Below are 22,262 nucleotides of genomic sequence, written 5' to 3'. Positions count from 1 at the left end.
GAACATTAGTTGTTAAATCAAACAAAATGACCAGGGGATTAGATGGTAAGGCCAACATCCTATCATAGGGTATGTATCCAACTCTGTCGTGTGCTTACTAAGACAGGGTTATGTTGTTTTGTTGTTCTTTTAGTGAAGGATGGGTGGCTTAGTCTTTTCCCTTGTGTTTATGTTATTTCTTGACTATGTGAGCATTATCCACCTCTTGGTTTCTGGACTTTTATGTGAGCATTATCCGCCTCTTGGTCAATTATTGCAGTGGGAAGGCGAAGAAACCTGCTCGGGCTGCAACTAATCACGCACGACGCAAACCTAAACGGTCGCACCCTGACAAGTAGAGCACCGTGGGTGTTAGGGTGTAGATTTTTTATTGCATGTCAAATTGAAGGTATATTTAATGTCTTCTTAATTTGAACCAGCTCTTAGTTTTATGGCATCAAACAACAGTTATGTTTTTATTATTGTATTTCTTTAGTTTTGTTGTATATACATTGTTCAATTGATAGCTGAAGTGGAAAATGATACCAGAATGTGTTCTTGCGATGTATGTGATTATCAATTCATGAGTATTTATGCCGCCGTGAAACTGAAGCAGCAATTATTTAGTCAACTGCTGTTATCTCTGTTGACGATGGAGAAAATGAATGAATAAACGAGAGTAGGGAATGTTTTATCACCTAGACTGGAAATTTCTTTGGTGGTATTGTTGGTTGTCTTTGGTAGTGCTTTATTTGCTCATCCTGTTTCTGTTTTTGGGGGATTCTCTCATACTCTTCCTCGCTATCAGGGTTAGTTACAGAAAGAGGAGCATAGCTTCCATAATGATGAAGAGCTTCCAACTCCATGCAACCATGAGGGCTTCTTGTTTTGAAATTCTGAGATACATGAGTGTTGATATCTGGCTTGTATCATGTAGGAAACATATGCAAGTTAATGACAGGAAAGGACTAAAGTGTGGAAATTTTGTTTTCTTTGATGTGTATCTCTTGGCAACAGTCGACATATACTTAGTTTTTGAGAGTTGTAGATTTGAAATATTTCTTCACTTACATTTTACAATGGGTAAGATCATCTGGATATCATTGAACATTTTCGATGGCTCCAACTCAATATGACTATTGGCCGATACTTCAATATTCAAGTTGGTAGAAGCTTAATTTTCTAAGAGAGAATATGCCACCCTATAGGATGATAGTTAAAAGAGTCTTTTACGATCCGATCCACTATTATTGGGTGAAATTAGTGTCCATGTACTATTTTGGGTTAAATTATTGGCGTTCACTTTTAACAGTTACGATTTCCTGTTGAGTGAAGGATAAAATGACCTAAATGCATATATTTTCATTTAATTCATTCAAAATTTGACATTCAAATTGCTCAAATATGTTTTCAGCATGTTTTTAGCAGTAAAGTTAATCCTTAGGTGAGTGAAGGTATCATTTTTCTTTTGGTCATAAGCTACCCTCATTGCTAGAAACCAGCACATCCCTCCCCTTCCCTTTGTGGGAGACCACTGCCAGCTTTTCCCTTGGAATTTTAGGATCTTTACCTCTTAGTTATGTAGATTCCTTATTCTTTTTTCTCCAGAATAGACAGGTGTACTGAAAAAACCACTTTGTTGAAACACAAACTTGTAAAGCAGAGAAAAAGGAGAGGATCCAAGAAATCCATCTCAGAAAGGTTGCTTGGGATCAATTTTAGGGATTTCTTCTTCTTATATCTTTGATTTTTTCGTGGGAATGGAGAGGTTTACCACCACAAGACTGGTTAAAATAATGGTTGAGAGATCTGGTGGGTTTCTTTCATTGGAAGTCTTACACCGGTGGTAATTCCAAGTCTGGCTGGAAATATAGTTCCAAGTCTGAACTAGAAAATGTTATCCTTCTTCACAATTAGAGCCTTTGGTTTCGAAAAAATGGACCAGAAATAACTCTGATGATTCTTATCCTAGCATAAACTGTATGTGAAACTCTTGATATATTTGAATTCTAGCAGGGAGAAAGCCAGCGTAGGGGCGGTGGTCTCCGGCAAGGGGAGGGGAGGGGAGGGGGGGGGTGTGTGGTGATTTCTGGCAAGGAATAGGAAGAAACCTAAGGTTATTTGGATAATTTTTCTCTTCAAAAGGCATTTGGGTAATTTGAATTTGAAGTTTTGAATGAGTTAAAAGGAGAGTAAGTGCATTTAGGGCATTTCATCACTCACATAACAAAAAATCTTAATTGTGGTAAATTTTGAGAGTAGGTGCCATGTGATTTTGTGTATATATTCATTAGTTTTACCCCAATAATAGTGAGTGTCATATAAAAATTCAAAGGTAAAGTAGGAAATATTTATCATCTAGTAGTACATGGTTAGTTCATGTCAAGAGATCTTTTTATCTATAAACATAGTAAAATTTTAATCCAGTGATTCAATTATCGATGAATATATTGCTATTAAAGGAAAGAAAATCTTAATTTTGGGTTTTGAAGCACTCTCTCTATCCATTCTATCAGTGAACCAATTAATCTGGCTTGTGTGGTCCTCCACGAAGAGTTGCTACTGTTTACTGCATGAGGTTAATAGTAGGGCGTTACAATTTGGATATAGCAACTTTTGATTTATATTTGCATGTGGTTCCATGTAGGTTTTGTTCAAACCCAAACGAAATGTTTGTAGATTAGGCCGGTTTGAACATTTTCGCGTCTTTCACAAACCCATGAACATGGTTACATAGGTAAAGAAGCAGACCACCGCAGAGCCAAAAACACATTTGACAGTCACAACGACATGCAACGAATATAATGCATGGAAAGCATTGGAATGCATCCCTCAGCATGCCAACACCATTTATATGCATCTATTTTTAGATTTTGAAAAGGACTGTAATGAATTAATGGTTTTTTTTGTTCCCTTTGAGAAGAAAGTAATTCATTGAAAAGATGTAGCTGAGTATAGCTCTAATAACCATTTAGAAAAACATGACCATTTCTTCTTCGGATCTGATGCTGAGAGGGCGTTCTTGCTAGGAAATCTGCAACAGCATTAGCTTTCGTAGAGATATAAAGGGGCTTCAAGCCCAACAACTTAGATGACAGAACCAGAATATCTTCAACTATGGGCTGGACCTCGAAACTAGCTTTGGCCTTCCCATTTAGGATATTAATCACACGATGACTGTCCAATTCTCAACCTTTAAGTACTCCATTCCTCCCCCAATGGCATGCAACAAACTTGCTGTGAATGTAGCTGCTTCTCCTTCCAAAATAGAGTTTGGGAAGAAAAGGAGAGACACGGCCATGACTGGGCTCCCTATGTGATCTCTAAAGACCTTTCTTTTTTCCCTTCCTTGTCTTTCAACGAAGCATCCACGAACGGAGCACTTGGGGCTTCCCATATAGGATTTGCTTCCATGACTTCCTCTTCAACCTGCTGGTATGGATCAAATTTGGAATATGATTCCCCTCTCTAAAACTCCTCGTGTGCCTCCTTTGCTCTTTCGATGACACCTTGAGGGGACCATAAGTAGTTCCTTATACCCTTTCATTCTTGGCCGATCATAGAAACCTAGCTGTGAAAGTGCAGAAGCTTTTCTTTTTCTTTGCTTCTCTTTTTCCCTATACATCAAGCCTCTTACAACTTGAGATCCATTCAGCTAAGAATGTGCAAGTGTTTCTTTCAATGCCCAAGAGAGAGCACCACCGTACCATACTGCTCTAGCGAGAGGGTAGTAAAGTAGAATATGTATGTGCAGCCTCCACATATTTTGATCCACTGCCATTCTCATCTAATTTAGTCCATGGTTGCCGCTACTCCTTCATTACATGCCAGCCAGAGAAAACTCTCAATCTTAGGACAAGTTTTACAATTCCAACTTTCTGTCCACTGCTCTGGAGTTATCTCCTGCCATTTACTCTGCTACTCTTTCCAGTCTCTCAAGCCTTCCAACTTGCAACCGGTATGCAGCCTTGACAGAAAATCTGCATTCCTGCTCCCAACCCACACCAATTGATCTTCAAGGGGAAACAAAAACAGTTTAATCTTCAAAATGGCCTTCGCATCAGTCTCACTAGACCACCTATGTATAAGCTAGGTGTTCCACACTCTTTTGTTTGCTATAATCAAATCCACAACCCAGTGAATCGGGCAGCCTGGAGAGGGTACTGATTCCAGTTGAAATTTGACAGCGAATCTTCCCAAACCCCAATCTTCACCCTTCCCAATCTTCCAGATCAAACCTACTTTCAGGACCTCCCTTCCTTCAAGGATACTGCGCCACACCCATGATGGAGAATTACCAAATGGTAAATTGTGATAAGACTACTGTTCTTTGATAAAAATGCTAGAGAACGATTCTCACAAAGAATGTCGTTCTTAGAAAAGATTGTTACCAAATGGCACTAAGCATGCTTACATAGGATAGCACTGTTATGTAATAAAGTACCAGAAACCTCAAGCTCCCCATTCTTCTTAATTTGGGTAATTCTCTTTTTTGAAATCCAGCGTATGGTCTTCCTAGCTTCCCCCCCCACCCAAAGAAAAAAAAATAAAAAATAAAAAAGAAGTGTTGTTGCTGTTGCTTTGACCTCCTTGTGTGTTGTCTACGTTATGAGAAAGTGGGATGGCACATAGTTAGTTGAAGGGAGAGCCATGACCTTTAGTAAGATCTCTCTCCTTGTGTGATTAAGTAGTTTTTTAGACCATCCACTATAGTTGGCTGCCACTCTTATCACTCAAGGAATGAAAGAGTTCCACTTTAGACACACCAAAGTCGGTTGCTAACCCCAAGTACTTTGCCAGACCATCTCATACTTTACCTTGAATATTTTTGGGGACTATCTTTTCACTCTAGAGGCTGTGTTTCCGCTGAAGCATAGGGAGGACTTCTTATAGTTCATAGCTTGACCCGAGGCTCTACAATATAGCTGAATGGACTCCTCTAAAGCATAGGCATTGTGTCTACCCCACTCGACAGTATTGGATCTGCCCTAACTAGCGGTGGATGTGATCCACATTTATAAGATCAAATTACACCACAATCACAAATATCATACATAATGCCATAATCATAAGCAAAGAGTTAGTATAATATATATTAATAAAAGAACAAGGGAAATAATTATTCGTCACCAAAACTGGATAGAAAGAATAGAACGCGTGGAAATGTCCAAAACTGATGGTTAACATTGTTCTAATTTAATATCTCAAATAATAGTCTATTGTCTTAAGTTTAGTATCTATGTTCCAAAACTGAACTAAATACCCCATATTTTTATAGTGTAACACTATAGGTGCACTACGTGCAAACACATGAGCTGTCATGCGCCTTGTAGTCATTAACCATAGGCATCTCGTGTGCTTCTACCATGACATAGTACTCCTGAGTAAATGTCCCATCACAACTTGTAGACTAATCTGGAGAAGAATGGTTATAACAAGAGTGAGTTCCAAAGAACTCTGTGAAGCAAAACAATCCATATATACTAGGGTGATACGAATACATAATGCGATAATGTCCTATGGATGCAACTAGGATGCTAACCATGCCAGCTTCTATCTAGACAACACACATTAAGTCAAATGCTAGCCTCCTTTAGGAAGTCTCACACAGATCCCTCACGGTCTCCAACGGACTTTTGGGAGTCATGATTGAGGTATAGGGTAACTAGCCCACATCACAAACAGGGTATGGGATATAAGGCCACACTCTCTTGCCACAACCATTGGTATGAGTACTGGTGTTTGTTGGGGAAAAACTTAGCCTAAAACAAAATCATCCACGTCTCATGCCACATGTGATCCAAATACCTTCCCTCATGTTTAGTGCCCTTTTGGTCCAATATCTTTCTCAACTTGGGAATATTAATCCTCACGGAGTCCCTACCGACTATGGGATTAACACCCTATAACCCTATAGTCATCTACATAAGATAGGGCAGATGCCTCATGTCAACTACAGGATGGCTATCGATTGTTGGACGCCCATGAACACAACTCTAAACATATGTAACCCTACCATGAATGATATGCCAATAGGTTTGTGTCTCCTCACAGAATAGCTACCGACTATTAAACTTCCACCAGCCTCCTACTACTATCATGGGTCACTCGGCTTCAATGTACCTAATGGGTAGTAGCATGCATATGGGAAACTTAACCATGTACCTAGACATTCATAATATGCACAAACAAACTAAATGATATAATAGAAGCACCAAGGGCAATGGTCTAAGCCATAGCCCCAGATGTATGATGATAAGCAAACAAGCACATAAGTTCCCAATACCAATCATGCATTCCAACTCATTACAACAATAGAATAAACAAAGAACAACAATATAAAAACATTCCCAAATGCACCCCACATATTACACATGCTCTAACAATATATTCCAGCATAACAGATCATCATGAGTATGCATTAGATGTAAAAAATACAACATATTTAAATCATCTAAGCATAAGTGCGTTGTTTCACTCACCTGAACTACATCCAAAACCCTTTGAAAGCCTTAAGATTACTCAACCACAGACTCTAGTAGGTCACAATAGGTCCTAACATGTTCATATGTTTACAAATAGGGTTTAGAGTCAATTCAGCTATTCAACAAGTCAAAATGAAGACAACAAAGGGGCTAGTTGATCATGGTAGCTCTCAGCCGGCTGACCGCCTTGAACAGCTGCGGCTGCTTCTAAACATAAACCAGATCCAAATTTCACACCTTCAATCTTGGATCCTTGCAGGGTTCTGGTTGACCTTAGGCTTGAACTTCATCTTTGAATCACTATTCCGGATGACCGCCTTGACCAGCCGCGGGTGCTTTTGAACAGAAACCAGATCCAAATTTCACACCTTCGATCCTGGATCTTTGGAGGATTCTGGTTGATCTTAGGCTTGAACTTCACCTTTTAATCACTATTCTAAACACCCAAACAAGAAACAAAACCAAACCCTAGAAAATTCTAGATTTGAAGATGAGAATCCTTTTTTGAAAGGATTTTTTTTGCAATTGCATAAGATGTGAATCTTATTCCTCTTACTTGATTTGATTGAGATCAATGGGAAACTAAGGTTTCCCAATTAAATTAGACTTCCAACATGGATCCCCATACCTAACTCCCCAAAAACAATGGATTGATGCAATAAGAAATAGGAGAGTTGGTTGTTTACCTTCAAGATTTGAAAACCAACTAATATGCGTTATTTCCTTTGCGAAAAATGCCTCCCTTTGCTCCCTCATGTGATCTATAACTTCCTTTAGGTCTCACAACCGCTTAAGAATGGTATAATGATGAAATAAGAGTTTTAAAACCTTAAATTGGGGTGTCAGGAGCAAAAATCTTGATTCAGCCCGTACAATTTGACCAACCACCTAGGGTGGTGGCGAGTTGGTCAATCAACCGCCCGACCAACGGCCCCAAGTACTTTTTAGTATTTAGGTGGTTTTTTCAGTCTAGTAGGACCCACATGCTTGTACAGGCCTAGGGATCATTCTAAGTGCTTTTACTTGGACTAGGGCACCTCTCAACTCCGACGCTTGCGAGCTGGAAATCCACTTGCCCAAACAATCCGGGTTTACGTTGGATCTTCTTTTGGTTTCTAAGAAAGCTGTAGGACCATGTTATTTGCCATCAAATCCCATGGGTTCTAATGCTAATCCGATGGTCTCTACTTGGATGGACCACAACTTCTCCTTATCTTCAGTCCATTTGTCTTCCCTTGATTCTCTTTGACAAGCATCAAGTTAGACAAACTCTGAGAATATATAACAAATAGGGCTGGGGAGAGTGGATTTCCTTAGTGAATACCCCTATCTAGTATGAAAGAGAATCTCTTAGGCCTCATTGACAAGAATATAGTACTTTACCGAAGAAAGAGTATTCAAAATCAAATCTAGAAATCTCACACCAAAACCCAACTTTTAAGAGTACCGAGATGAATCTCCATTCTAACCTGTCATAAGCTAGCTTCATGTCTAGTTTGAGGGCTAAAAGAATTTTCACCCCCTTCTTTCTCCTTTTGATGCAATGAAAGGCTTCATGAGCTTCAAAAACATTGTTTGAGATGCTTCTCTCTTGAACAAAGGCTGATTAGCTTGTTGGCACAATTATAGGCAAAATAGAGTGTAATCTAGTTGCAATCACCTTAGTGGCCACCTTGATTGCCTCCCCACGTAAGTTGATGGGCCAAAAGTCCTCCACCATCTCCGGGGTGTCTTTCTTTGGGATGAGACAAATCAAAGTGTAATTCGAGCCTTCTGGGAGTGAACCTATAAGAATAAAATCTGCCACAAAATTGTACAACTCTACATGTGTTAACTCCCAAAAGTTTTGAAAATATATATTTTTTTTTTGGGGGGGGGGGGGGGGTTAGCAACATTTGGTTATCCTCCTCTATGACAATTGAAAGGGTGCTACCTCCGAAGTAAAGTGGTGCTAGTAATATGAAGAAAATAAATCATAAATGTCTTCTTTAGAGTCATACCATTTGCCTTCTTCATCTTTCAATTTCAACACTCTATTTCTCCACCACAGAGACAAGGCACTAGCAAGAAAAAATGTCATGTTTCTGTTGCCCTCCTTTAATCATTGCACCCTTGGTTTTTGCTTTCAAAATATCTCCTTACACTTCAGAAAGTTATTCAACTCTTTTGGATGAAATTCTCTTTCAGCAAATACAATGAAGTGGCCCTTTCCCTTCAACATCCCTTTTAGGCAGCATAAGCCCATATTGTTTGTTTCAAAAGGCTAGAAGTGATCGATAAGAAACAATGAAACTTCCAATCTCGTGACATGGTGCCTTTATTGAGCGATCAATGTCACATGGACAATCCAACGGCCACATAGAATCAGGTCCAATATAAATCACCTACTAAATTTAATGGTAATGCTTATTGTCAAACCCCACCTAGCAAGTATCGGACTAACCCGCATACCTGTGGAGGTGATCCATGACTACAAGATCTAGGTTCGCAGCCAATCCATAACTATTCAATACACAATAGCATAATGAAAGGAGTAAGCAATTAAAAGGCATTAAATTTAAGTTGTTACAGTTATCCAAAGTTAATCTCAAGTATTATCAAAATTAAATATTCAAATCATAGTTATAACAACGGAGGTCTTAATGTTATCAAAAGGTATGAAAGGCTTAACCCTCAATTTCCTTAAGCAATGTTATGCAGGCCCAATCAAATCAAACTCTATGATATCTCTAAAGAAAATCACACAGTGACCTAAATAATAGAATACAGTACAAACAGTCCAAGCATGGACATGTGTCACCATGGGTCTCAATCTCCTCACTCGCTAGTGGATCACAAGACACAGAGTACTCTGGGAAGACGGTGTCCTCATAACTTGTATAAGAGTTTAAAAAGAATATTTCGACATGGGAATGAACTCAGTGAAGGTGATAAGTTCATTTCATATTATTTTGGATAAAGCATTGGCTAAATTTGCATGTACTTATAATTGTTTTATATCAATTCACCCTAATATTGTGTTAAAATAAATATATTGCACCTTTTCCTTTTATTTCTATAATTTGCTAGAGTCTCTTCTTCAACCTAAAGTGATGTTTCCCTTAATTATTTCTTCTTCTTCTGTAATTTTCTGAGTTTCTTTTGTTAGGGTTAGATGGATCCTTAAATGAGATAATTATTGTTTTTATTATCCTTTTATATAATTTAATTCTACTTTTTGTTTTCTTCAATTTTGTTCTTAATGTATGAATGTCTGGCCAATATTCGTGAATCTCGTTGTGTGTTTTTTATCATATAACAATGAGGAATGCATGCTAGACTTAGGATTGAAAAATGAAAAATTTATATCTAAAGCGTAACATGTTAGATGGTTTGCTCGACTTGTTTATAAGTTTCTTGTATTTAATGCGATATATTAAATTGATCCTCTAAGCGTAATTGGTAAGGGGGTTTAATATGTTAAGGATCCTTAGATGTAACAGATGAGGTAATCTAACTTAGGGAATCTCGTCGACAAGTGGGGAGATTAAATTGGTTATATGAGAAAGGGGGAATTAACTAATAATCTATATCATGTTTGATGAAATCGAATCCGTAGTAATTTCATTCATTGAGTTTGATTTGTGTTAGCAATTTAGTTATTTTGTTCATATTTTGTTAGCTTAGTTAATTCTTCATAATTAGTTTAGCTAGCTAATTATAGGTGTTTTTAAAGGTGGTACGTGATTTTTACTCTTTCGATCCTCGTGGGAATGATATCCCTCTTACTCTATATTATTTGGGTGACCTCGTGCACTTACGAATATGAATGCAACAAGTTTTTGGCACCTTTGCCGGGAATCGAAGAGCGTTAAAATTGCTAGTAGCTGAAACTGCACTTCGTTAATCTAGTTTTTAATTAAAAAAAAAAATTGCTGTTTAGGTTTTGATTATTTTTCTAGAATTTTAGTTTTGATTTTTTTCTTCTTTTTCATGTTAATCATAGTTAAATTTGTTTTAATTATTGAATATACTTTTTTGTCCATTTTGCTTTGTTCTAATTTGTTTCTCATTGATTTGTTTTATCCATGGTTTTTTCTTATTTTTTAGGTCTAGGTAGTGTGTGACTCAAAGATCTTGAAGTTGTTCTCAAAGAACCTACTTTAGAAGAAGCTATGGGAGATCAAAACACCATGAATAATGGCTTCACAGATAATGGACTGCAAAACCTAGCACCAACAGCTCTTGGGAGGACTTTGAGAGACTACACAAACCCTCCTGTTAGAGCCCCAATGTCAAGCATTAGAAGGCCTGCAATTGAAGCAAACAATTTTGAATTGAAACCTGCTTTTATTCAGATGCTTTAGAATGCAGCACAATTTTATGGATTGGCTAGTGAAGACCCAAATGCAAACCTAGAGGCATTCCTAGAAATTTGTGATACTGTCAAGTACAATGGAGTTAGTGAAAACGCCATCCATCTAAGACTTTTTCCTTTCTCTTTGTGTGACAAGGCGAAGACATGGTTGCAATTAGTACCTCCAGATTCAATAAAAACTTGGGAGTCTTTAGTTCAAAATTTTTTAAATAAGTTCTTTCCTCCTGGTAAATCTGCTAAATTGTGTAATAACATTATTATTTTTGTGTAGGGAGAAGGAGAGTCTTTACATGAGGCATGGGAGCATTTTAAAGAGTACTTGCGAAGACCCACACCATGGTCTTCTCCAATGGATGATCATTCAAACCTTTTACAATGGGTTGAATGCACATATCAATCCATCCTAGATGAGGCTACAAGTGGATCAATCCATAACAAGGGGCTTAATTAATTCTATGAGTTGATGGATGAGACGGCAACTAATTCCTACCAATGGCCATCAGATAGGCAACCAAGGAGTAGAGTTGCAGCGGTGTATGGAGTTGTTGCCATGGCTGCAATGGAAGTAAAGCTTATGCAAAACTAAAAATTCTTGGAAGAAGAGTTGAAAATTTAATTGTTTCTAAGATTCAGGGGGTTTCTTGTGATATGAGTAGTGGTAGCCATGATTTTGATACATATTCTAATAAATCAGAAAATGCTAATTTTGTCTTTAATAATTTTGGCAGGAACCCTTAAGGCTACCCCTATGGCAATAGATACAACCAGGGTGAAGGAACCATCCAAACTTTGCATGGGAAGAGCAAGGATAGCAAAGACAAGAACCCAAAGCCCCACCTCCTACTAATCATTTGGAAGAGATGATGCTACAAATGGCAAGACTTCTATTGACTTTATGGAGACCATGGATGTGCGTTTCCAAAATCAGGAGGTGTCGATATATAGTTTAGAGAAGCAAATAGGCCAACTCTCCAAACAAATTTCTGTTGGCCATATGGAGATATGCCAAGCAACACTGAACCAAATCCAGTAGAGAAAGCACAAGCCATTACATTGAGAAGTGACAGAGAAATAAACACTACAGTGGATGAGGAGAAAAGAAGCAGCTAGAGAAACATGACAGTTCTAAACTTGTTCATTTAAATGCTTCTAACCCCAACCCCCCCATCTACTATTTCTTCCATTCCTTTTCCTGATAGGTTGGTTGAAAAGAAAAAGGATCAACAGTTCCTCAAATTTTTAGATGTTTTCGAAAAACTTAGAATAAATATTCATTTTGCAGATGCAATCTCCCAAATGCCAAACTATGCAAAATTCCTAGAAGAGATCATTGCAAAGAAGAGAAGGCTTGAGGACTATGAGACGATCAAATTGAATGAGGAATGCTCAGCAATTCTTCAACACAAGCTTCCACAGAAAATGAAGAATCCAAGGAATTTTACTATACCTTGTCAAATTGGTGATCTTTCAGTCAATAAGGCATTATGTGTTTTAGGAGCTTCAATTAATTTAATGTCATATTCTGTGTATAAAAGTTGGGGATTGGGGAAGTTAAACCAACTAGGGTATCCCTATTATTGGTAGATTGATCCATTAAGTATCCATGGGGAATTTTAGAAGATGTGCTAGTAAAAGTAGACAAATTTATTTTTTCCTATGGATTTTGTGGTACTTGAGCTGGAAGAGGATATTGGGGTCTTCATTATTTTGAGATGACCATTATTAGTCATCGGGAGAGCCTTGATAGATGTGCAACAAGGAAAGTTGATACTTAGGGTATGAGAAGAGAATACTATAGTCAATGTCTTTGAGGCTATACACCACCCTAATGCATAGGTGGACTGTCTTAGAGTGGACATTATTAAACCTATATCCCAAGCAATGATGGACCATGACCCCTTAGAGATGACATGTGATGAGTATGGATTAGATGAGGTACAAAAAATGTTGCGTAAGCTAAATTTCAGGGAAATCTTTTACTAGGCAGATTGCACCTTGCCGGGCTGAGATAATGAAGAAAATGTGTAAACCAAAACCTTCTATTGAGGACCATGGGTAACATCTTAACCACTACTTGGGAGGTGGCTTTGACCTCTAGAAGTCATTCCTATCTTTGACCTAAAAGTTGGGGGTAGTTCGGCTACGAACTATAATGCAAGCGCTGTTTGGGAGGCAACCCGAATTCTTTCTATTCTATTTTTCCTTTTATTATTTCTTTGATTTTTCATTAGTGTTTAGTTTAATATTATTATTTTCTGTTTATTTCTTTTTCTAGAATTTTTGTAGGGGAATGGAGAGAAGAGAGTAGAATTGGACTACATCACTCCTAACGCTATGAATCAGGATTTTTATTTGCAGCAATTGCTACTGGCTGCTACTGATGCTATGCGCCATTTAAGCAAAATATGATCGAATGGTTGATAATCAAATGGCGGGGGTATACTTGTAAATACTTATTTTTACTTTTACATTTTAAAGGTTTTAAGTTTACTAATTTACAAAATGAGGTCCTCATATAACATCTTGTAATCTCGAACCTCAGCTTTACGGAGAGCAAGAGTGAGACTGAGAGAGATGGAGACGAAATAATGGTCAGAAGCTTGTGATTAACGTCACTAGAACTGCCACACCCCCTAGCGCCTCACCTCCAACATCACCGGCACCGCCCAGCTCTGCTCCCTACTCTGGGATTGGTGTCATCGGATTCTTTATTACCTTGTTCACCACCATCTTCCACGTTTTCATCCTTTAGATGATTTAAGTTTTGATCATTATGCTATTCTTCACACTTCTATTTTTCAGTATACATTATGTGTAGACAAATTGGATTCATTTAATATCATAACGTATAGACAAATGGGATTCATTTGATATGATTTTGATTGATTGGCATAAGATTTTGAAATTATCAATAAATTTAGATTTCAACTCAATTCATTGTTCTAGAGGATGATCTACTAAGCTTCAGTTGAGGGAGATTCATTGTTTATACCAAGGAAAGTTTGTATTTCTTTGGAGCCATTTGTTGAGGATTCTATGCCAGCCTCAGGGGAGGTGTTCATGCCGGAGACAGCAAGAACATTGCAGTTGCTAATGGATTGAGCGTTGATAGCATCACAGGGTGTTAAACATGTGGTGGCGAAAACGCCGGGAAATTTGTTGGCGAACATGGAGATGCCGGCTCTTGTACCACAAGCGAGGAGGCCACAAGTTTCAATGGTAAGATTGGCATCAGATTTTGCAGCAGTGTTGATGTGATGACCAATTTCTTCACCTACAAATTAGTATTTATTCAGAAAACCTCCGGTAAAAGTACACTTAAAATTTCTTAGAGAGGGTTTTGGGAGTCGGGTATTATGAGGGACCTCATTTTGTAAATTAGTAAACTTTAAAATGTAAAAATAAAAATTAATATTTACAAATATACCCATGCCATTTGATTCTTAACCGTTCGATCATATTTTGCTTACGTGGCACGATTAACATCGTCGGTAGCAGCCAGCAGCAACTGCTGCAAATAAAAATCTGATGAATCAGGGGAGTTTTCACCACCTTACTTGACATCTTATTACTTTTCTTTCCCATTGCATGCATTTTGAATTCTTTTTTTTTTTTTTTGCTACATTGAGGACAATTCGTATATTAAAGTTGGGGGTGGACGACAAAGATTTTTGTCTTTGGGATTAGACTCACTATGCTAAAATTTTCTTTCTAGAATTTGGTTCAAACCCAAAATTTTCTTCAAAAGCATATTTTTCCAGATTTTTCAAAACTTTTTGTGGTTATAGCTTACTTGTCTAGTTAGTAGAGTGAAATAAATGAAGTTATGATATGTGAATCTCTAGTCTTGTTAAGTATTTCATGTTTTAGTTGTATTCCTCTATAATTCTTTGAATGGTATGAACATTGATAAAGAACAAAAGAGTATTTGAACCACTTTAAACTTGATGATGTGACCCACACTTTTAGCATCAAACCTTGTTATTGAGTTATTGTATTTAGGGATTTCCAAATGAGACTGCAATTTTTCTTGTTCAATCAACATATTAGAATCCACCAAGATTTTTTATTGAGGAAAAATTCACAAGGGTACCACTTGTTTAGGGAAATGATAGAGGCCATTCTTCTTTCACATAAAATTTTGAAAAAAAAAAATTCTCTTCTATTCTGTTTCATTTCTACCATGTTTCACTTCGTTTATTATTTTGGAGATGTATATGGTATATATGATAGTATCTCACTGGTGACTCTCCCAAGTTGTGTGATCCCTTGAATAGACGGAAGGCGATATGGATTGTTAAAAGCATGAGGAGGGTTAAAAAAATTGTGAGTAGATCTCCCTTGCATTTGTGGGTCCTCGCAGTTAAAGCCATTGAGTGAACCTTTGGATTCTCACTGGGTTAACATTGCACAATTGGGGCTTGGGGACAAAGGCTACCGCAACGCTTGGATAGATAGTTATTTGAGAGCCATGTTATGGGTGTAGTGTAGGATATGTCTAAGGCTGCTTCTTGGGAGAGGTGTTATCGCCTTTGAAAAAAAGAAAAAGAAAAGAAGAAGAGTTCCACACTCTAGAAGCTTCCTCAAGTCAAAAATGTGGAGAGAAGGATTCCTTGCATGCTTCAGAGTTTTATTTCCTATTTTAGACTAGAGAAAAGAAGGAAAAAGAAGAAAAGATCCTGCTCAGAGAAGGAAGAGGGAAAAAAAGTCCCATTTTTGAGTGTCTCTATCTAGTTTTGATCAAGTTCTTCATCGGATGGTCATCTAGTGTCCGATCAAGCTGATTTTTAGACATGAGTTCATAACTTCTTTCTCTTCAAATCCAATGGTGGGTTTGTGCATTTGAGCTCTTAAAGTTATCCGATTTGTATGCCAAACATTTCCTTGGTTGAGTCAGATTAAAAAACTATAACTGTATCAAATTTAGACTAGCTTATAAAAAGGGAAGGGAATCTAGAAAAATGTTTTTTTTTTTTGGTGCTTTGGGAGAGTGTAGAGGACAAATTTGGAGAGTTGTAATGTTCTAAGTTTCTTTTGTTAGGGTTAGATGGATCACTACATGAGATAATTATTATTATTTTTTATTCTTCTTTCAAATAATTCAATTCTCCCTCTTGTTTTCTTCAATTTGTTCTTAATGTTTCAATGTCTGGCCGATATTCATGAATTTCGTGGTGTGTTTTCGATCATATAACAATGAGGAATGCATGCTAAACCTAGGATTGAAAAATGACAAATTATATCTACATCGTAACAAGTTAGATGGTTAGTTCGACTTGTTTATGAGTTTCTTGTGTTTAATGCGATATACTAAATTAATCATCTAAGCGTAATTGGTAAGGGGGTTTAATATGTTAAGGATCCTCAGACGTAACAAATGAGGTAATCTAACTTAGGGAATCTCGTCGACAAGTGGGGAGCTTGAATTGGTTATATGAGAAAAGAGGGGGGGGGGGGAATTAACCAATAATCTATATCATGTTTGATGAAATTGAATCCGTAGTAATTCCATTCATTGAGTTTGATTTGTGTTAGCAATTTAGTTGTTTTGTTCATATTTTGATAGCTTAGTTAATTCTTCATAATTCGTTTAGCTATAGGTGTTTTTAAAGCTGGTATGTGTTCTTTACTCTTTTTTATCCTCATGGGAATTTTATCCCTCTCACTCATATTACTTGGGCGACTTCGTGTGCTTGCGAGTATGAACGCAACAGAAGGCAACGATATCATATACCAAGCTTTTAACTCATATATATATATATATATATATATATATATATATATATACAAAATGTAGAAAAGTAAAGATAAAATGTAAGTATGAATATGCTCGTATGAATCTAACTATGCTAGTCTCTATAGGTAGACACACTTTAAGACATAGCACCAATTTTCTTTGGGAAGTCTCACACAGACCCTAATGGCTCCAATCAAACTGGGTGTCACGATGAAGTTGATTGATTGAACTGAGATGTGATTGCCTAAGTTGTAGCTAGGGAATGGGGAATGCCCTTTTGGCATTTCTGTTCTTGGACACCAGTGGAGGTGGTATGGGATTCTTTCCTATGGTGCCCGTTGACGCTTTCCTTGATTATTGGTTGACATACCTAGGGCATGTCTAGCAGTGTTTGGCTAGGATTACTTGTTATATCAGACCTTATCGGAGGGGAATTGAGACCGAGTGACTCGTGGCAGCAATGGGGATTTGTGGGTGTTCAAGACTGGTAACCAACCCATGAGAGGACATGAATCACATTGTGAGGGGTCATTTATTGGTAGGGTTGCATTTAGTAGACTTGGGCTCATGGGCGTTCAAGACCGGTAATCAACTCGTGAGAGGACATGAGAGCTTCCCGTAGAGTCAGTAGTCCAAGTTGGTCCATGCCATAGGATACGATGACTCTTGTGACACCCAGCCCAAATCTAGCCCGAAGACCCGATCTGTTTTGGGTGAGGTAGGGTTTGTTTAATGTTGACTTTGAAGTTTGACCGTGATTTCAGTTTTACTATCTTTGAAAATCTTAGGAAGCCATGTCAGACCTTTCCCTTAGAGTTGATCCAATGTCCCAAAATGAGGAAGATGTCTTTGTGGGCCATCTCAATAGAAGATATGATGTTTGACCCAAAACCCATGGATATTGATGATGGTGTTTCTTTATGGAAACCTTTTTTGATTTGGAGTTGAACTATTTATTTGTGATGAAGAACTTGGTTGATGGACCTAAAGCCTAGTTGGACCTGGTTTGAAGACATCCCTCCATACTAGGTAAGTAGTATGATGTGTTGAAAGAAGCCCATCCAAAAATATTGAAGTTAGGCCCATTAAATCCTTTGTTTTGAATAAGTTGTCCAGGCAGGGGCATTTTGGTAATTTTCTATTTTGAAGGTTTTTTAAAAGCTTTATTTCTTTGAAATTCGTGTTAAGCTATCCCAGTATGTTTCTAAACCTCTTGATGGCGTGGGAAGGACCTTAGAACTTCCTCTTTGGCAACCAATCAACAAACAGGGTCAGTTTGGTGAAATCCTAGTAATTCTTGAACTCTTTGTGCTATTTAAAAGGGGGAACTCCATGTTTTTCACTCTCAATTTGTTCTAAGCCTTGGGAGAACGTGGGAAAAGCCCTAGAACCTCTCCTTCAAAGCCAAGGAAGATCCTCAAGCATCTGTTCTGATTTCTTCATCGGTTTCTCTTCTAAAAGGTTGGCATTCAATTCGTTTCTTCTTTAATTCATTCTTTCTTCTCTAATTCTTTTAGCCCTAGAGTGAATCCCCAATTCACTCTATGTTCTTGAAGCCATATGGCGATGATCCTTGAATTTGACTCCACCAATGATCTTGATGACACTTTCCCTAATTTTCTACCTATCTTTATGATTGTGGGGAAGGTCTCATACTATTACCATGACCTTCCCTTGTGTCCTCATGATTGAGGAGTTGATTCCTAATTTTTCCTTGGACCATTGAATACCAGAAGGGAGAGATTTTGAGGGGAAATTCTTGGATAACCCTCATGAGAGGGTAACCAATTGCGAACCCTTTTATTTCTGTTAATTCATTGGACCCTCCCCAAAAACCTTTCTTGATTGTAAATTCTTTGCCCTAAGGGTGAATCTTTATTCTCCTTAGTCTTTCCGTGGGATACACGGATTCTTGTTAGTAAATCCCTAATCGTATGATTATAATTTCTTTCCTTTCACTTTAATTGAGAACCTTATTTTCTCTCATTGGTAGACCCTTCCTAATGCCATTCTTTACTTTGAAATACTATGAAATGTTCCTTTATCTATCTTGGGTTGTTTTTGTGTGAGTTAATTATGGGTAACTCTCATGAGAGGTAACCAACTCTCATGAGAGATAACCATATCTGAAACCCTAATGTTCTTTTATCTGTTGGAAACTCTCCAACACCTTTTTAGATTGTGCATTCTTTGTTTCTCTTTCCCTAGGGTGAATCTTGATTCCCCCTAGCCTTTCCATGAGAGCCATAGGTTATGTATGATGAAATCCTAACCCCTTTGTTATAGACCTATTGAGATTGATTTTTGGACTAAGATCTACCCCATATCTTCTTTTGGGTTAGGTTGTACTTGGTCTTCAACCCCATGAGCAAAGCACCCTTGTATAACAATATACATAGGGGTGGTTGCTAGTGGCGGTCGATTGAACCAAGCGACCGCCTGGAGCGACCGCCCGGTCTGTTTTCGGAGTTTTTCCCTATTTTGCCCCTGTTCGTTATAAATAGTATCCCTCGCCCTATTGACACATTATTATGTTCGGGATTGCTATTTTGGGCGATTAGGCGGCAGTGGAAACGTGCTAGAAGGCGGGCGAAGTGCTGTTAATGATCTGGAACCTTTTCCCTTCTATTCTTGGTGATTCTGATTAAGGTAATGAATCTCCATCTGCTATTCTCTTCTTTTTAACCTCTGATTGATATGAACCCATACCCATTTTGTTAGTGGTTACCCAATTGATTTGTTGTACTCCCTTTCCAATGTTCTTGATGAGATCCTGTCCAGAAACGAATCCTTGCATTTGTTAATGGATAGATCCAGTCAAGGGGAGAGTTTCTGGGTAATCCATTTATGGTGTTTGTTAGGTTTCCCTTCACCTATTGTCTCTAGGAGTGTTAGATTCGAGACTTAGGCCATGATCACTCGAAATCCGGATTGAAAACGGATGATCAGAAGCCTGAGTTTCGGATTGAAACTCTCTGTTTTTGGGGCGGTCACTAGTGGCGGTCGCTCAACCTAAGCGACCGGCTCAAGCGACCGGCCGGTTTCCAGTGTCTGTGTAAGTTTGATTTTGGATTTGTTTTGACTCTTGACTCTTATATATTCTTGTAACCCTATGCCTAGGTGTTCTCTGTTTCAAGTAAAAGTCTTATAATAGTTTCTGGAATTCAAGTTAGAAGAATTTTACATAATTACAGGTAAGGACATGCATTCTTATTTATATGCAATTACATATACATGATGATTCAGCTGTTCTATTTACTATTCTTTGATCAGGTAACTTGCTGTAATTGTATAAAGCATGTGAATCTTATTGTATACTTGCTGTTTGTGGTGTTCCTTAATGTACTTCATCTTTTATGATATTGCACAACTGTTCATGGTATGATAAAGAGTGATGTAGTGTAGTTGTGATGGAAGAGGTATTCCATTGGGATATCTTGGCTGGAAATATCAGAGGGCTGTGGTATGGGACACATGCTCACTGATGCCTCTAACACTATCATGATTACTTGATGACATACCTAGGAGAGTCTAGAATTGCATAGCTAGGTACCCCACATGCTATTACCCTTTCGGCAGGGGAATTGAAGCCGGGTGACCTGTGACAATGGTGACGTGACTATGTTTCATCCTACAGCGGTAACCAGTCCGTGCGGAGACTCAGTGGTCCACTATTGGTCATGCAATGGTAGGGTTGCATATGTTAGGGTTGGGCTCATGGACGTCTAAGGAACGGACCGGGTGTCGTGAGGAGTCATGAGAGCATCTGTCACACCCCGCCCGCCGGGCCCGGTTAACCGCCCGACAACTCGCGGATGTGAACCGTCACAGGATCCATGGTTTTAGTCTATCAACAATAATAAATACAAATACAAATAATCAAGAGCAAGAACAGAGCAATAATTAATAAAAAGGTTACAGGAGTCCAAATACTCCAATAAATATCCAAGAAATAGCCAAAGGAAAGAATCAAGAATCAAATGTAATATTGAGTTCAGCGGAAGCAAAATAAATAAACTAAATAATCTTCATCTTCAGGAGGCTTCATGCTCTGCAAGTTCATGTATCACTGTTTGTGCCACATCAGCTTCATACGAGGAGGCTCTTTCATATGAATCATCTCCAACTTCCGACATTGTGCAACCATCTGTACCGTTTATATAATACATACAATGAAAGGAATGAGTTCCAACGAACTCAGTAAGGAACAAGCAATTCTCATATATATGTCAACACAATCCACGAATGCACAGATGAAATGATATGGATGGTATGCAGAAATATGAATGCTACCAAGATCTAACTATGCAAGTCTCTAACAGCGGACATGCTTTAAGATATACACCAGCCCTCCTCTGGGTAAGTCTCATCACTCTGATCCGGCAAGGACTGGTTACCTCTGTAGGGATCTTGGGCAAAGGGGTAAGTCCACACCTGGCTCTCAAACCATGGCTGGGGGTTAAGTCAACACTCTCTCACCACGACCATTGGCAATGAGTACTGGCGCATGTCGGGGTTTCTAATCCAATGCAAGTCATAATGGTAACATACTATATGGAGTCCAAATACTTCCCTTATGGCACCAACCAACTCGGTTCAGTATCCTTCGCAACCTAGGAGTGAGAACCCTCACGGACTGGCTACCGCTATTGGACTCCACTCCTTAACCCTATGGTCATCCACATATTGTTGGGGCGGATGCTCTCATGACTCCTCGCGACACCCGGTCCGCTCCTTGGACGTCCATGAGCCCAACCCTAAAATATGCAACCCTACCATTACATGACCAATAGTGGACCATTGAGTCTCCGCACGGACTGGTTACCGTTGTTGGATGAAACATAGTCACGTCACCATTGTCACGGGTCACCCGGCTTCAATTCCCCTGTCGAAAGGGTAATCGCATGTGGGGTACCTAGCCATGCAATTCTAGACACTCCTAAGCATGTCATCCAGTAATCATGATAGTGCTGGAGACATCAGCAGGCATGTGTCCCATTCCACAGCCTTCTGATATCCCAAGCTAAGATATCCCAAAGGAATACCCTTTCCATCACAACTACACTACAATCACTCTTTATCATACCATAAACAGTTGTGCAATATCATAAAAGATGAAGTACATCAAAGAACACCACTAACAGCAAGTATACAATAAGATTCACATGCTTTATACAATTACAGCAAGTTACATGATCAAAGAATAGTAAATAGAACAGCTGAATCATCATGTATATGTAATTGCTTATAAATAAGAATGCATGTCCTTACCTGTAATTTAGTAGAAGTCCTCTAACTTGCAATCCAAAAACTATTATAAGACTTTTATTTGAAACAGAGAACACCTAGGCATAGGGTTACAAGAATGTATAAGAGTCAAGAGTCAAAACAATTCAAAAATGAAACCTACACAGTTACTGGAAACCAGCCGGCTGCTTGTGGCGGTTGCTTAAATTAAGCGACCTCCACAAGCGACCGCCCCTGTTTCAGACAGTTTCCAACTCCGAAAATCAGACTTTTTATCATTTGATTTCAATCCGTTTTGGGATGATCTTAGTCCGAATTTCAAGCTTAATAGGTCGAGAACAAGGGGGTAACAAGAAACCCTAAAATTAACAAAGATTTATTACCCAAATCATTCCCCTTGATGGGATCCATCCATTAAACAAATGTGGGGATTCATTTATGGACAGGATCTCATCAA

The 22,262-nt window shown here is 38.3% G+C and overlaps 1 protein-coding gene across 2 annotated transcripts in view; it reads left to right on the top strand.

Moving 5' to 3' along the window:
* Positions 1-1,647, top strand: part of LOC149015855 (uncharacterized) — a 36,420-nt gene extending 34,773 nt beyond the window's left edge. The window contains exons 14-15 of one of the 2 annotated variants that reach the window (XR_016173516.1): positions 260-388; positions 788-1,647. Coding sequence is in view for 1 of the 2 variants with exons in the window: in XM_089156056.1 (XP_089012182.1) it covers positions 260-338 (79 nt within the window). In the remaining variant the exon portion in view is untranslated. Of the gene's footprint in view, positions 1-259; positions 572-787 lie in introns of those variants that run through there. The other variant, XM_089156056.1, reaches the window with a different exon arrangement.
* Positions 1,648-22,262: the final 20,615 nt, after the last annotated feature.

Source organism: Hakea prostrata, chromosome 5 (genome assembly GCF_041222555.1).
Source record: "Hakea prostrata isolate BN-2017 chromosome 5, UWA_Hpros_2, whole genome shotgun sequence".
NCBI classification, from domain to species: Eukaryota; Viridiplantae; Streptophyta; class Magnoliopsida; order Proteales; family Proteaceae; genus Hakea; species Hakea prostrata.
The sequence above is the reverse complement of the archived record's forward strand: the minus strand, read 5'-3'. Positions and strand labels throughout refer to the sequence as shown.